At 39.6% G+C, this 16,823-nt stretch overlaps 1 protein-coding gene across 1 annotated transcript in view; it reads left to right on the top strand.

Annotated features, from left to right (window-relative positions):
* Positions 1-7,923: 7,923 nt before the first annotated feature.
* NCAM2 (neural cell adhesion molecule 2) overlaps positions 7,924-16,823 on the top strand; it is a 339,691-nt gene continuing 330,791 nt past the window's right edge. Inside the window, exons 1-2 of the mRNA XM_072852963.1 lie at positions 7,924-8,268; positions 8,378-8,837. Coding sequence (XP_072709064.1) covers positions 7,924-8,268; positions 8,378-8,837 — 805 coding nt within the window. The remainder of the gene's footprint in view (positions 8,269-8,377; positions 8,838-16,823) is intronic.

The following is a 16,823-nucleotide window of genomic DNA, read 5'->3' on the forward strand; positions in this document are numbered from 1 at the left end:
CTACAGGTTTTGGTTATGTTCTGCTGAGTTGCTAAATTAAACAAACAAACAGAAAATCCTCAAGAAAAATATTTTTAAAAATATTTTTTATTAATCCCTTATATAAATTTTTCCCTTTCTAACTCTCCTTCTGACAAATATTGATCCTTCCCAACCCTCCGCCCTTTCTTTTTCCTATGAAGAACAAGTCAGCACAGCAATATATACAGTACACTGATTTCTCTTGCTTGTCAAAAACATAACTGATGATTTCATCAGTGTTATTGGCACAGTTGTTGCAAAAAAGGATTTCTTAGCTTGTTTTCCCTGACGATCTTGCTTCTTCTGCACTAATGTATGTATTCTGCAGCATCATGCTTTATCTGTGGCAAGTGTGAGATTTTAAAATGTTTTTATTTTCAAAAAATGTATCTAGAACTCAGAAGCTTCTACTACCTATGAAGCAGTAAGAGAGGTTTCTCATAGTTTTAAAAATATTGTTAAATGCTGGGTCTAAATTACAGCAGAAATTGCCAGAAGGATGACCTGAGCTTAATTCTGAGTACCAATCATCTCATTTACTGTGCTTCCAGCTGTTCTGGGACATAAAAAACCTATTACTGTTGAATAGTCCAAATTTAAGGAGCCTGAATATATGCATAGACATCATCTGTACCTGAAAACAGGAACTGAAACACCTGGAAGCTAGATCTTTGTGGGCCTCATTTTACAAGTATTTCAGTAGAAAGAGATCTTTCTGCTTTCACAGGGCCAGTCAGGCTCTGAAAAGGTTGAGGTCAGCTCACATAAAACAGTCAGGAAAATTTAGGCCTTCATATATTTTAAAGTTTATTTCCCAGCTAGATTTTTCTCAAGTTTTCAGCTTGTTACAAATACATCTATGGAACAAGTTTCCCTGTGTGATAAAATTCCCAAATACGATCCCTCCCAAACCAACATATTTAATTATTCATGTAATTTAAAAAATGCATTCAAACTTTAACTCTGTTAAAGTTGGTGTAAAAATTCTCTTTCAAAATTTATTTTTCACTCCCTATTATTTATTTATAACTACATCTACACAGAAGAAATGAATCATAAAAAGGCATAAACAAATGCATTGTAAACCCAACCGTTATTATTTTAGATACGTTTAATTTCAATATGATTCTCACCAACGTATCTATGTACTGTTGGTTGTTTGCTTCCCTATTTTAAGTTATATATCTTTCCAAGTGAGGTTTTCCTTGCCCAGAGAATTTTTAGTGCCCTGCAAGATGTACTGCTCCAGAACTATTGTTCTTGATATACCACATGCTGTTAATGTGGGTAAAAAGAAAATAGTCTTGAATGGATGAAAAAACCCTCTGGAAAATTATGTATCTCCAAAGCAAAATCCTATTTTATGTACCTATGTACTTTGGATAACATAGATTTGCTTAACAATACAAGATTCCCCCCCTTTTTAAGACAAATGTCATAACACCCTGACATTTGCCAACTCAAATGGTTATTTAATAGAAAGCATTCATTGTTTACATTGAAAATCTGAACAAGAAAGCAATGAAAAAGGAGTTGCCTGTTCTACTTAAGGATCTTGGAAATTTATTTAAAGTTTTTCCATAAAGACAATTTTTTTTAAAAATTATGGAACATATGTATGGTGTTGCAATCTGGCTTTGAAGTGAGTTGTAAGGTGACGGAGGCAGTTGTCAAAAAACCACTACCTGTGGGTGTAAAATCAATTCACTGTAAATCAGGAGTTCATTCTCATCTGTAGTACTGTGCTTAATTCCTTACCTTGCTACGATTTATAACAGACATTGAAGGATAATTAAAAACATATTAGAAAGACAGGAAGAAAAGCAGGTGAGACAATGAATAAATTGGGATCATCCCATTTAGAAAATATACAGGAGGATGTTTATTCTTATAATACAGCATCTAGAGAAACCAAACTGAGCACTCTTATCTTTCAAAACTCATCAAATGTAAAATTAATTAAAGAAAATGTTGTGTAACCAACATGGCTAACCTTTGAAACTGCTTGCTGTATCAAGATGCTAGAAGATGTCAAGAGCTCAGAATATCTCAGTAAAGGAGCAGATGTCTCCTCATGAATAAGAACTTCTGAAGTTGTGGGTCTGAAATTAAATTAAAAGATGAGTGTTGGTATAAACTATGGGGTTTAGATCACATGCCTTTATAACAGTCTGGAGTTAAAATCCACATTCTTTTGAATTTTCCATCATCGTTTAGTCAATAATCTCTTCCTGAATTCACAGCTGAACACTTTCATTATAACCTTTCCTCCATGTTAAGAATTGGAGATGTGGACACAGTTCTTTTATCACTTGGAGAAATCAATATACTCAAAATTATATGTGTTCCCTTTCCCCCAATCTTATTTACGTATATAAATAAAGACTTAGAAATAAGTCCTTCATAAAGGTTTCACCGACTGTTGACATCCCTCATATCAGCCATCACACCTCCTTGCTCACTTTTATCACATAAAAGTCAACAATTACCCAGTTACAATGAAAACTGGGACAGTGATGTGGATCGGGTTAGTCAGATGGCTCCAAATCCCAGATACTCTATTTAATCTGGGCAGTGCTTAAAATGTGCAGCACAATTAGCATCACAATACAGAACTGTAACACAAAGGTATCCATAAACTTTCTAATTTTCACTTTATGTCTAATTTTACATTCTATAGATAACCTTTCTTTGGTCTGGGGTTTTGTACGTTTTTAGTCTTTGCTGTTAATGAAAGTATGGCTGAATAAGTGTGATTTACATTTTGTTCTGAATGTCTCTGAAATTCATCGTGATTCAAAGCACTTCAGGGAACAAGTTTCACAGTCTCAGAACAGCAGCTGAGAAAGGTCTGTGTTTTGCACACACAACTACTTCAAAAACAACTGCTCTTCAAATTCTCACCATGTAGCAACCATTCTTTGCTATTCCACATGCTGAAATAACTTCTGCACATCTTGGCTACGGCCAGCAAATCTTCTTGTCTCTTCTTCAGTGCTGCAGTAATAAAATATTCTTGAAGGTCCCTTCAATTAACTTAAATTATATTGCACTAAACCAGATATTAGTACTTGCATGATCTGGTAGTACAGTTCATGGAGGAACAATTTTTATCTAAGAGATGGTAACAAATGGCTGGTGGGACTTCTGTAACCAAAAGCAGGTGCTTACATCTGACAGGCATGAAGGTGACAGTTCCAATGAGCTAAGGAAATGTAGTAATTTATGAAATATTGTTTGGTAGCATCCACAATATTTGCAGATTAAAAAAAAAAAAGGAATCTTTGCTCTAGAAATTGTACAAAATAAAACACTGCTAACTAATAGGAAAGAAGGGTGCTAGCGTGAAAAAAAAGGTGTGTGAGGCTGCTCATAAGCAGGCCATAAAAGAGGTAAAGTACACAACTGCCATGTTGCTGAATATGTAGGCAGTTATATTTGAGCCAGCTGGAGCACCTTAGCATTGGCAGTTTCATTCTCAGGTAAAATAAGCCATGTGTCCATAATCCTGCCCAAATATCTGAAGCTGAGAGTGACGGGATAGTAACTGTTGAGAGTTCACGTTTTTTGAGTGATTGACCTGAGAAGAGCAAGAGAGTCACATGTCTAGAAATGCGGTAACCAGGAATATATGAAAATTTGTCTCGAGTTCAGACAAGTTACGTTGTCTCATCTCTCAAATGCTACTTTTGCTGCACTAGACACAAAAGTGTACAATGCTTCCTTCAGACATATAAATTCAGCTTATTGATTTATTTTGTCAGCACAATGTTTTACATTGTAATCAAATTAGCACACTGTACTTCAAGCAACCTTGCTATCTTCAAAAACTAAGCAGTCATCTTTACCTGGACAAAATTATTTTACACATGGCCTTGTCATTATTCAGTTACAGAAACGATACAGGAAGTTATCCTCCCTACATAAAATCCATGCGTCTCTTCTTAGTATCTGAATAATTTCAAGATCGTTTTAAGTTTCTCTGACAGGAAGGAGAGTTCTTTATTTAAAGCGACTTGAAACAGAGTGGAAACAATGTTTTTGACTCTTTCTCATAAAATGTTAATCCAAAATGACAGTAATTTTAGATCTTTATGAAAGTCTCTATAAGATGTTAAGAACTTGAAACATAATAGTGGTGCAAACATTTATGAAACTGTCTTTTGTTTATAGTGCATCATTTCCTCACCACAATAATGCTGTTGTTCACTGTTGTATATTTATCTTAGTGCCACTTTAATTGTGTTTTCAGTGTTCATAGGAAAGCATCCTATTTGGGATAATTACTCACTTTGGAGATGATCAGCAATTTGGTTCATGAGCACCTCTGAAAATTATCTTATCTGCAGAAGGCATTTCCTGCAAGTGCAAGATACTGGGTTTGCAAGAAGGGGTATTTTCTCTCTTCTCTTTTCCTTTTTTCTCTCATTTCCTATCCCAAAAACATTTGATAATTGCTCTAAGACATGCTGATTTCCTTACAACTCCTCACCAGCTATATCTAGACATATGATCTCTCTGTGCATTCTTTCTAACTCTACCATTATCATAAGTTGCCCTAAAATTCTCAGCTAATTTTAAGGCGCTTCCTTAACATTTCCGTTTATGTAAGACAAGTAAGCAAATCCAGCGGGATCTCTTGGCAGCTTGGGTGTCCACAGGGAAACATATATTTCAGTATAAATATCCATTATGAAATCATCACCAAGATTTAAGTTTCTGTATTTAATTACATTTGCATTGAACATGCAATCATCAATCAACTTAAAAATAAAGTAATCCTTGCAAAAACACCATGGAGATGTTTCTTGACAAGCAAATTCAGTCACAGCAAGTTTACAGATCCTCAGTTCTTGTAAACTGACTTAAGCGCAGTGATGATAGCTTAAAATGGTTCTGTTGCCAGAGCCTAATTTTGCCACTTTTATTCATACCAGCTGATAGGCTACTGTATAAACAATCCCACTGAGCGAAAAAAGTAAGTAAGATGGGGGACAATTAATTCTTGCTGTCTTTTTGCTAACTTCACAGGTAGTAACACTTTGTTAGGAGAAAAGCTGCATATGACAGCACAGTTGTGAAAGCTGGAGGCTATTGTGTGACAGATAAAAGAAAGGGAACTCTACAGATATATCCTCTTAGATTCTGAGTATGATATTCCAAAAGATCTAAGGTATTAATCAAACATATATGTGATATTAGGTAATATTTTCCCTTCTTTTCCTCTAAGATTTTTCTGGCAAGTCTTTTCAGTCACTGGAGTTGTATTTTAATTGCTTCAAAAACCTATTAAAGTCTATTTCCCCACCTTTGGAATAGCTGCCCCAACAGAATGATTACTATACTTCTTGATGTTGCACCTCTTGGCCGTTCACATGGGATAATGTTCACTGTAGTTTATTTCTGATCTTATTTTTAAAACTTATGTAGCATGAAAATGTGTTTGTTTTCTGCCAGCATGTTTGTTATGCATGTGATATTACCAAGAAATCATATTTTCTAATTCCCCAGCCTAAGTACAGCCATTAAACTCCATGTCAGGCTTCCCCCCAGTAAACAGCGCACTCTTTAAAGAAAAATGCCATTAGCCAAAGAATGGCAAGTATTACAAGTGTGTTGTTATCGATACCGATTAGTGCTTTACAGCACTCGAAATGCTCATCTTTTGGTTCATTTAATGCATGGTCACAAACACCAAGAGTCATATAGGTAGAGGTGGCAGAAAAGCTGAGCACTTTTTCTGCCTCTTTCTAATCTCTGTTTGCATGACCTCAGTGTGACATGCTCTTGTGGTTCACCATGATACACTTTTTTACAGATCTTTCTTCCGTAACAAATGAGTTGTTCCATAAGCAGCAGAAACAATGAAGCCCTGCATACTTAAGCACTTTGTCCCCTCCTCTCCTCTCCATCCCTCCTCAGGATGTGTACATAGACCTTTTAGGTGGTATATGTGACAGTGTACTTGGAGCTACATGTGTACTGATGGATGAACCAGCTGCTGCCTCTTCCTTCAGTGAGGTCTCTCTCTTTTAGAGAAGTACTACAAGAACGTGATTATCTTTGAGATTTATATCCATCTTTTGTTGTTGTTACTCCATTGCTTCAGAGGGATGAAGAGCATGTTCCCCTTTTCCTTGAGAAGCTGGGAAAACCCAGATTTCTCCGAATCCTGTAGCAATACGGCATGGACAGTCCACATGGTGGGCTCTGTTCACTGCTGCAGGACAAGGAATCCTGTTTCAAAGCAAAGCACCCTCATCCCATTTCAAAGGAGCAAGAACTGGCCACTCAGATCTGACACTAGTGAAATTCTCATCATATTTATGATTTAAAATAAGCAAACATGGGATAGTAGGATTCTTTCCATTATGTTTAGTTCTTGTGGGGCAAAGAGACTTCCTGCTTGCTTCTGTATTGTGTCTTGGTGGGGTGTCTGCTGTACATGGATTTCAATCCTTGCATCTATGCATGTGTGCAGATCAAGGTGCTTCTGTGCAACTTTTGGCCCTTAATTAAAGCAGAGTGTAACAGATGTTAAGGTATGTGTACAAGTTATTTGGTTTTATTCATGAATACTGTTCTTATTTTCTCTATTTATTCCACTTTTGCTGGGTGGTAATGCTCCAAACACCTCAAAACCAAAGATAAATCTGACAAATTTGGCATCTTATCCACTTCATAGTGACGGTTTCTTGCTTTTTGCCCAGTAAGATTTATATTTCCTCTTCTTTTAAGGTTTTTATCTAATATTTGTTTTCATAATCTTTCCGTATTAATCTACTAATGATGTCTATTTCTGTAGTTGGGTACTGGGGCTGACAAAACCTTCTTACTGGGAAAAACTTCTTCACCAAAATACTTCCTTTTGTTGAGCTATCCTGAACCTGCTCTAAGGGCCCCAGCCAAAAGTTTCTGCAATTAGGCATCTCTCCCAACATTCAGGAGCAGAATGGCTCCTAAATATAAACCAGTTCTCCCCTAAAAGGCTTTGCTGAAGCTGCCGTATTTTGGATTTCCAAACCTGCATGAGGAATTACAGTTCCATTCCCACTTAAATATACATGAAAATGAATCTGTTCATTTTATACTAGGCTACAAAAATCTTTAGTTTCAAGAGCAGGGCCATGTGGTGTGTAGTTGAGCAGTAAGGTTCTGATTTATGTGGTGTAGATTAACCAAGCAATGGCACAAAGCTCTCATTCTCCCCTCTACCAGCATTTTCTGTACGTGTTCCCAAGTGTCCTAAAACATCATCTTCTGAGGAAAGACTTTCAGTTTTATCACCTATCTTGTTGCTACCAGCAAGATCTGGCTACACAATTTCTTCCTCCTATATTTCATAATTTTGTACTACCTGTGCAGAAAGAGTCAAGCTGAAGATACTGGTTGTGTAATTTGTATTAGTCTTCTGCAAAGGGACTTCTTGTCTCCCTCCTCTTCCCCCAAACCCAAATCCTCTTGAAAAGGGCAAAAAAAGGGTTGGAAAAATTATTAGGGACGTGTTAATTTTGATTAATCTTTTATTAACTACTATCATTACTGCTTCACATTAGCATAAATCCACTTCTGTCTCCTTCCATGTATCATACAGGTGGTAAGGTGACAAATTTATAGAAGCTGCTTTGGAGACCATAGCTTAATTAACACACACACAAAAAGATTACCTCTTCAAAGTCAAGCTGGACAAGAATCCATCTTTTCTTCTTTTTGCTTTAGGACAGGTTTTTTCCTTACAAAGCAAGCTCCTCGGTGAGACAGCACTGACGCATCAAAAAGGTTTTGAGGCATCAAAAAGGTTATTTTTAATCGGTTTCATTTCACGCAGTCGTAAATAGCAGAGATATCTTTCCCCTCTGTACCAAGAACAAAAGTCAAAACAGTTAATTCCTAGACAGTTAAATGAACAGGTACAAACCCAACGTCATTAGTCGAAGACGCACCCGTACGCGAGGCTCACAGCGCTCCCGCTTCCCACCGACGCTGCAGCACGTTAGCGCACGGGGAGGGAGCGGGGCAATGGCCGGGCCCTGCGCAGCCCCCGCCGCCTCGGCCCCCTCCCCTCCGCTCCCCTCCCGGGCGGGCCGCGGGCCGGGCGCTCCCGCGCACAGGCGCCTCGCGGCAGCGGCGGCACGCGCCCGCCGCCCCCTAACGGAAGCCTCGCGGGCAGCCGTTGGGGGCGCCGCCGCCGCGAGCCAGGGCACCGCCGGGGGGAAAGGGGGTGCCCGAGCCACGCCAGCTCCCCTGGTGCGCCCCCCTCGCGCACGCAGCCGAAGCGCCGCTCGCGGCTCTCCCTGGCCGGGAGGCGGGGGCTTCCCGGTAGGCTTCTTCGTCAAGCTGCCGCCTCTCCCTTTAGGCTGCCTCCCCGCAGGCGACAGCGGGGGAGCAGGCTGCGAGGGGCCGCGGTGGGGAGGCCGGGGAGTTGCCTCACCCCGCCCCGGGGGGGCTGCCGGGGAGGGAGGGAAGGAGGCTTCGAGCCGGCTGCCGCCTCTTAGAGCGGCGGAAGAATCTACCGGCGCTGCCGCTCGTCGGTGGTGCGGCCGTGCGTGTGGCGCGGAAGGATCCGCGCGGGCCGCCGTGTGCCCGCCTCCTGAGCGGCGGCCGCTGCCTCCCTGATATAGTGCGGCACGGGGAGGCGCTGGCAGTCACTTGGCAAGCGGCGTTCCGCGGTGTGGGGCTGCGCGGGCAGGCGCGGACGGCAGCGCGGTTTGCCTGGGCTGAGCACCTCCAACTTGGAACTGTCCACCAGCGCGAGCTCCTGAACATGAGCCTCCTGCCTCTCTACCTGCTCGGATTGCTCCTCAGTAGCGGGCAAGGTAGGCGCGGGGCTGCCTTTTTTTAAAAAAAATTATTAGTCTTACCTGTACTGTCTGCTTGCTCAGATTAACGTATAACCGGAAAAGAAATGGAGAAAAAATAAAGCAATGTATCACCCTGGAACCAAATTAAAAAGGACCTAAAACTTGTTTCATCGCCCCCCCCCCCCAATCCCCCTTTTTTTTTTTAAGTCTTCAAGGCGGGGAGAGGAATCATTTATGAGAAAAAAGAAAAAAAGCAGGAAGGTGCTAAGTGCACTTAGCTGCTTTGCATGGGGTTTCGCCTTTTTTTGGGGCGATAAATGTGGGAGGGAGATCAAGCGATTAAAAAAAATATATCTGTCAGGGATCGCTCTTTAAAATATGCGTCTGCTTGAGGGGAAGGCAACGGGGGCTTCATTTTTAGGACCAGAGAGAAGTGCTGTCGGTAGAGCCAGTGGGAAATCTGACCTGAAGTCTGTCTGTCCGCGTTTCTCCTCTTCCGAAGACCGTTCCTCTCGCTCTGCGGGGACACCGAGCCCCCCCGCCTCGGGGGGCGGCGGCGTCGGGGGGGGGGGGGCGCGGCCGCGGGCGTGTGCGCGGATGCAGAGAGTTTTTGCGATGAAATAACGCCGCGGAGGCAGGTGTGTGCGGAGACGGGGCGTGCTGGGGTTGCGCCTCTGGGCACTGTTCGCCTTTTGCATATGTATAGGCATATCCATGCAGCGCTTCGTAAAACACGGAATTGGGGGCTGTGGTGTGGCTAGGGTTTTTTGGTTTGTTTTTGGGGGGCTGAAATTTTTATTTATTTATTTATTTAGGATGTCACCTCTGTGATTACTTGAGGATTTGTGCTACTCTAGGAGACGAGGAAGGGAAGGGCCGCCGGGAGCGTGTTCGTGCGCGGTGTGACACGGCGAGGGTGCCCCTCGGTGAGGGATAATTGCGGTGATCCGAAACTGTTCGGGCAAGTTTCTGGCGTTCGTTTGGGGCCGAACCGGGCTGCTGTGCCGCCTGTGGGATGCCCTCTGCGAGACCTGAAAGCGCTACGTTGCCCCCACCCTGAGGGGGTGGGCGGGGGCCCGCGCTCGGGGACTTTTTAAGGAGGTTTTAGGGGAAGAAAAACAAAAAATTAATAAAAATCCACCTGGGTGTCAGCGGAGTCGTGGGACCGGCCCTCGGCCCCTGGTGCCGCCGCCTTGCAGCAGGGGGCGGCAGAGCTCCACGGCGACGGCCGCCGGTGCTCGGGCGCTGCTCCGCGCCGGGACGGGGCCGCTTGGCCTCCCCGCCGCCCCCCTCCGCTGCGGGCACCGTGGGGGCGCTCCGGGCGGCGGGTAGGATGCAGGCACATGCAGTCACATGCAGGCACCCGCGCTGCGGAGCGCCGGGGCTGAATGTCTCACCCAGACGCTATACGGTGTCTTGTGAGGGGGTAGTGAGATCTGTTGCGCTTGAGGAAGCGGGGAGGTGGTGAGGGTGGGGGCATTGTGCCTTGAGGTATTAAGACTGCAGCTCTGAAGGTCTCCTTCAATGCATTTATCGCTAAACCTCATACCATACCGATGTTTTGTCTCGGTGCTAAGTAGGAAAGAGCCACCAGATGCTCTCAATTTATATAGAAATGCTTCTGTGCTTTTGCCACCTCGGGATGAGCTCTGGAGGTCTCCCGATTAGCAACGATTCAGAAACAGTCCGGGAGGCTTTTCAGCGTAGCCAGCACTGGGATGGCAAAGGAGAAGGAGAACGGGAAAGCTTCCTTCAGGCTTTGCATATGGAGATATGGTCAGTGATTCCTCTAACGGAGGAATGGTAGAAGGCTAGTTTGTGGAGTGTGATTACTGCAGTGTAGGAGGATTACATAGTTTTGGTATCTTACTATCACAAATGTCAGGAGATAAATAATGGAGTGAAATTCTAGATGCTATTAAGCTGACTTTTAAAAATTATAGGTGGATAGGTATGAGGGGGAGATGGAAAGAAGAGGAGGAAAGCTGAATAAATCTAATATTGATAATAAGTTGTTACTAGTCTCAATTTAAAAAAAAAAGCTTTTTTTTTTTTTAAAAAAAAAAAGGGAGTTCATTGTATTGGTTGGGGGGAAGAGTAAGATTTTTAGAAATAGGAGGAACATGCAGCCTCAATCCACAGCAGGAGATAGTAAATGGGAGTGGGAAAACATCTGCATATGGAAAATATTCCCATTTAGGTTGCTAGGGGAGAAGAAAATTCTACAGTGATTTATTTATTTATTTTAATAAGCGTCATTGTGGTGAGGGATTTATTGTGCATTTTTGATTTTTTTTTTTTGACACCTCCTTGAAGTAATCTTGAGAATTTCTTGAAGTGATTCAAATAATTTGAGAGACTATTCAAAAAACTCTTGGGATTTATTTTCTTTTGGGAATGCAGTGGCGGGGAACACTTACATCATCAACTGAAGTCTTTGTGAGGGGTTTTTTGTTTGTTTAAGAAAACCAGTGTTATCCAAGTATTAAATGATTATTATGACTTTTTTTTGATGTTCAAGTAGAGATAGAGAAGAGTGTGGATGGTTAAGAAAAAGCCAGTAACTAGATTTGGATCATTTGCTTTGGAAATATTGAAAGTCGTAGGTTGAGGATTTATATTTCTAAGAATATAGCTGCACTAGATTTTATGAAGAATGACTGAAGCTTTTTCTTTGGGAAGTGCTAGTGTTTAAGACTGGGGAGAGGGAACTGTGATGTATTTGTTCCATTTCAGAGAATCAGACCAGTTTGAAAACAAGTAGCAGACAGCAACTCCCTCCCCCAGCCCTTTAAGTTAAGAGCTTATGAATGTCATAATTATCTAGCAGGGCCAAATATTCCCTCTCCTAATTTCATCACAAGGGAGGAGTTTAACTGGCAATGTTGTTATGCTAAAACAAAAGGATTTTTTTCTTAACCTTTCAAAGCTGTACAGACAATTCATCCAGAGTGAAAGGCTCAAATTTAATTAGGTTTGCTTTAATAAAAAACAAAACACACACCCCAAACCAACAAAATAGCCTACTCCACTCTGTAAATCTGCTTTTTAACATATGTAGTGATACAACACTTGGAAGAAGAGGCTTCATTGGTTTTTACTAGTGTCTGGGGACACTGACTTAAAGTGGATGAAATGGACATCTTCCCAGATTGCAAAATCCTGCTTCTTTTATCGCTCTGCATAATACACGTTTCTTTAGATTAGCAATTTTTTGTTAAATTGCAGCAGAAAATGTTTTGCTTGTAGAATTTAATCTATTTTGTGCTCATTCAGGAGATGCATAGGAGTGAGTACTTGTTCAGTCATTGTGCTTTTAGTTTCCTCTTTTCACTGCTTTGATACTGAGTTTGTCTTTGTTTTTCCTGAAGAGTTTCTCTTTACAAGTGCTTATAAGGGACTGTTTGTTAATAAGGAACATCCCCCAAAAGAGGTGCCAGCATGTGTGTCTTATTCACCACACTGCAGTTACTTTCTAGAATCCTGCTTCTTTCTGCTTTTTACATAGGGAATCCATGAAATTTGGAATTTTTGAAATCAATGAGTTTGTCTACTGGATTAAGTAGAACGAATATTTTACTCCAGTTGTATACTGAAGTCTGAAACATATCCTGAGACTTCAGCTAACCATTGTTTTCTGCTACCAGTTGATTTATGCAACTGCATTAAGATTAAAATATGTCTACTACCTTTTCTTCTCCTTTTCACCCTTCAACAAAAAATTAATTCAGACCAAAAGTAATGTTTGATTTGCTGGTTTAGCCTATGTAACTCCTCTTCAAGTGAAGATGAGAATCAAAATATCTGCCTGAAAATAAACCTTGACTGATGAGGTATTCTAAAAGATTGACTTAAGAATGGATGGTTGAGAAATATGTAGAGTTTTGTTCCATGCACTCTATACAAAATGGAGTTAGAGATATTTTTATGGTGGTTCTAAATCATGAAATGTATGAAAGATAAAGTCATAGAGATAAGCTTTGAAGTCTTTTCTAAGAGGTTGAATAGCATCATTTTGACTGTCTTTTTCTCTTACAGCACAGTTCATGTATTTATTTAGGTAACTAATTATTTTTATCTATGGAAAAGTTATTGGAGTGTTACGACCAATCTATGTATGATTTGCCTTTCATGGCCTTCTTTTTCAACAAATATTTTGAGAATAAATACTGTATTTGTTTGCCCTTCCATTGACCTTTTCTTTGAGGCACCTTTCTCAAGTGATTCATGTTTACCTACTGATTTTCTTCCAATTTACTCCAGTAATCCCCCAGTTACATTCAGCACATGCCATTTGATTCCAGCACAATTGAGTCAAGTTAATATGACATTTTGGGAAACACATGTTTTAACTACACTGTAATTTGTGTCTGTGAGTTGAAAAGCGATTATTGAAAGAGAAGGACATAGACTTTACCAGTTGAAGAATCTGGATAGTAACTGGTATTCATATTTTAAACAGTTTATACCAACTAATCATGCCAGATTTTTTTGTTTGGTTGTTTTTTTTAGCACACACATTTGTTTTATAAAATAAGGGCAGCGTACTTGATGAAATATGTCCTGAGGTTTTACATGTCACAGGTAATTTTAATTTTATTTTCGATGTCTCTTGAAATTCAGAAATGGGAGACATGTGAGAAACTTACGGGTATCCTGATGTATTCAAATCTGAATCTGCATTGGAGTCTGATACATTAGATACCACTAGGCCTGGATCTAGTCTATCTTATCACTTCTTGTTTTGACCTAATCAATTAATCATGACCTAATTCTGACCTAGTAATTATGTCCCATCCCCTCCCTTTTTCCCCCCTTAGTGTATTTAAGCTTCAGTAACATAGTTCTGCATTCTTTCACAAAATCCTTTTATTGCTTTTGTAGCTCAGTTTCTCTTAATACTGTGATTGTATGGATTTGGATATTTTTAAAGGACATCAGGAAAATGAAAAGAGTTAATTTAAAATAGCAAGATATTCTTTAGATGTCTTGTGTTATGCTATAACATCTTGAAGGGGTATCTTCAAAAATAAAGGTACCAAGCTTCTTATTTTTGTTATATGGCTAAATTTTTCTATTAGTTGTTATCATTTGACTGATGACATCATTAACTGGAGAAAACATTTTCTGATTTGCTCTGCTGTAGGCAAGCTCAGAATCTACCTCTTAATTTATTGAATGAAAAGAATAAAAGAGTTAGAGGAATAAAAAAGAACATAAACAGGGAGAGTAATTTATCTGGCTACAGCTATTTGTGGTGACAGCTTATGATATTAAAATCTTTTTGTACTGGAAAAGAAATCCATTTAAAAATTACTTAAAAATTATGTGGAAAGGAAACAAAGAATACAAGTGCATACACAAGTCTACTTTTTGGAAAACCTTGTTTAATGAGACCCCTAGGCCTTTGAATAACCTGCATTTGAGTAGCTCCATGGAAGCACTGTTGGTTGCACTAATCCAGAGGTTGTCACACTGATCAGGAGCCAGTTGACTTCAGTGGATTTTGGAGCTGTGGAGTATGTGAAAGCATCTCTTGAAATGGCAGGAGGTAGACAGCTTTCATTTTTGAAATAGCATGAGATGAGACAATACTATCCATGTATGCTGCTGTTATGATTTAGGAAATTCTGATTAACAGAAAATTTCTCTCTTTGCATCCGTGCATCAAAACCTACATCATTAATGACATGACATGGGAGTAGTGGCTTGAACTACAATTATAAAGTAAGATCTACTGCAGAACGAGTTATTTATAACATAGTTATTAAATATGAAAATGGCTATGAGCATTGTGGCCAATCTCTACTGATTCTAGTCAGAGGAGAATTTCCATGTGTTTGCATGAGAAACAAACAGGACCAGTTCTTTAAAAGCAATTATTTTACTGTTTCATGTAAGTTAATTTGGGAAGGAGGTAGACAACAAAGTGTATCAACTAAAAATTAATTACATGGTTTCTGCCTATTTAAGAACACTACTACCATTCAAAAAAAACCAAAACCAAACACCTTCTGAAATGTTTTACCTGTTTGCTGCTCCTTTTAGAAAAGAAAAAAGCAGTTGTTTGATTTCATCTGTTCCTTAATATAATACACAAGGAGCATTGCAAATAGGATGAAGAGATCAAGTCTTTTAAAAACCTGTTTGAACAGGTAATTTTGGTAAGCCTGGAGATCTACTAACCAATGCTGTCATTTGCCACCAGTTTCCATGATCTATGTATAATCTTATCTGAAATAGCCAGTTTGTGGATGGACAACATCCAGATAAACTTGGGAAGCAACATTAAGTACTATGGGGGTTTAGTCAGCTTATTCATTGGTCCTGCCTATCATTTCTGAAATAAACTTCCTTTTATCCAAGTACTATATAAGTTCCTTCAAGAACTAGCTTTCCATAAAAAGCATAAAATATTGACATGTTAATTTATGTTTATTTAAGATGTAGTAGCTCTTTTCCAGAAAAAATGAAGAAGAGAGGGGAGTAGAAGTAGCTCTTTTTCTCTTTGCTCAGTTATATTTTTCCTCCTACGTAAATTTTTATTGTGACTTTAGAAGGGTTACACTGGTTTTTATTTAGTGTTCTAATTACCTGAGTAGTATCGCTAAACAGCAGACAAAGGTTGATGAATAATTTCATAATTCAGCAAAATCCAAAGTAATACATAATATACGTGTAGCATATGAATGACTTATTAGGGTATGAATGAAAATTCCCTTTCAAAATGACCTTTCTGGTTAGGTAACATTAAACTGAGTATTTACATTGTTACTTAGGCTACAACTGCAATACCAGTTGTTTGACTGTCTACGACCTGACATTCATACTTGGAATTCATATATGAAATTAATACAAGAAGTTGCTGTCCTCATCACTTTACCCAAGAGGTGCCATTTGGAGCATACTATGAATTCAGTTTGAAAACAAAATCATTGCCATCAACTTTCTTGCAACTAAAACACATTGCACCATATTCAGTCAAGCTGCAAGCAATTTCAAACCCATTAACTTCGCAGACCTTTGTACCGCAGCTGAATTTGGCTTGTATCAAGTCAGGTCTATACTTAAAATAATAAAGTATTTAAAAAGAGAGAGACATAAAGCAGTGTATGCAGTATGGCATGTGTTGCAGATAGACATAAACAGGTAGGAAGAGGTAATTCCGTCTCTTACTATGAATAGTTTTCTGTACTGAAAATGAATTCACACTAAATGAATTTTCTTCTTTATTATATCAGGAAAGATGTAATCAAAACTGCAATGTTATTATGTCAATATTATGTCATTATGCTATCTTAATTAGTCAAAGCAAAATAAACTAAACATCCAGGGTGTGGGGGAGAGGGAGAAGGTAGGAAAGGGGGATGTGTTAAGTGTACTGAAGACCAGTTAACAGGAGTAACATAATATAGCATTATTTTTAAAGTTCTTGAACATCCCATACTCTAACATGCTTACTGGATCAGAACAAAGACAGATGTACTCCAGTGACCTTGATCTGATACAGACTCAAGGCAAGAGTCGTAAAGAAACAGGATAAGTACAGAACAAGAACAGTGTGATGATACTTCTATCAGTGCACCCTACTACAACATTCAGGGATATGTCAAGTTATATCTATGTGATCTTCCTTAATAATCTTGGCAGATCTTTGTTACATGAATTTGTTCTTAAACCTGTCAATACTTTGATCTACTTGGTGTACTGTGTCAACAACTTAAACAAGGGAAAAATGATGAAAGAAGCCTGAAAAAAAAAATGTTCAGTCCCTTAGTTGCTGTGTTGTAAGTAATGGAGTAATACTAATTCCTTGCTCATATCTTCCATGACATTCATAATTGTATGTACCGTAGAGAAGCTGCCTATCTCTTGTGTGACGGGCTCAGAACTACATGTTATATTCATGGACTTTCCAGCAATTTAATTACATTGTTTTTGTTTTGTTTGGTGTTTCTTTCCTACCTTTTTTTAGTATTTTATTTATTTTCCTAGCCTTTT

This window comes from Ciconia boyciana, chromosome 1 (genome assembly GCF_034638445.1).
Source record: "Ciconia boyciana chromosome 1, ASM3463844v1, whole genome shotgun sequence".
NCBI classification, from domain to species: domain Eukaryota; kingdom Metazoa; phylum Chordata; class Aves; order Ciconiiformes; family Ciconiidae; genus Ciconia; species Ciconia boyciana.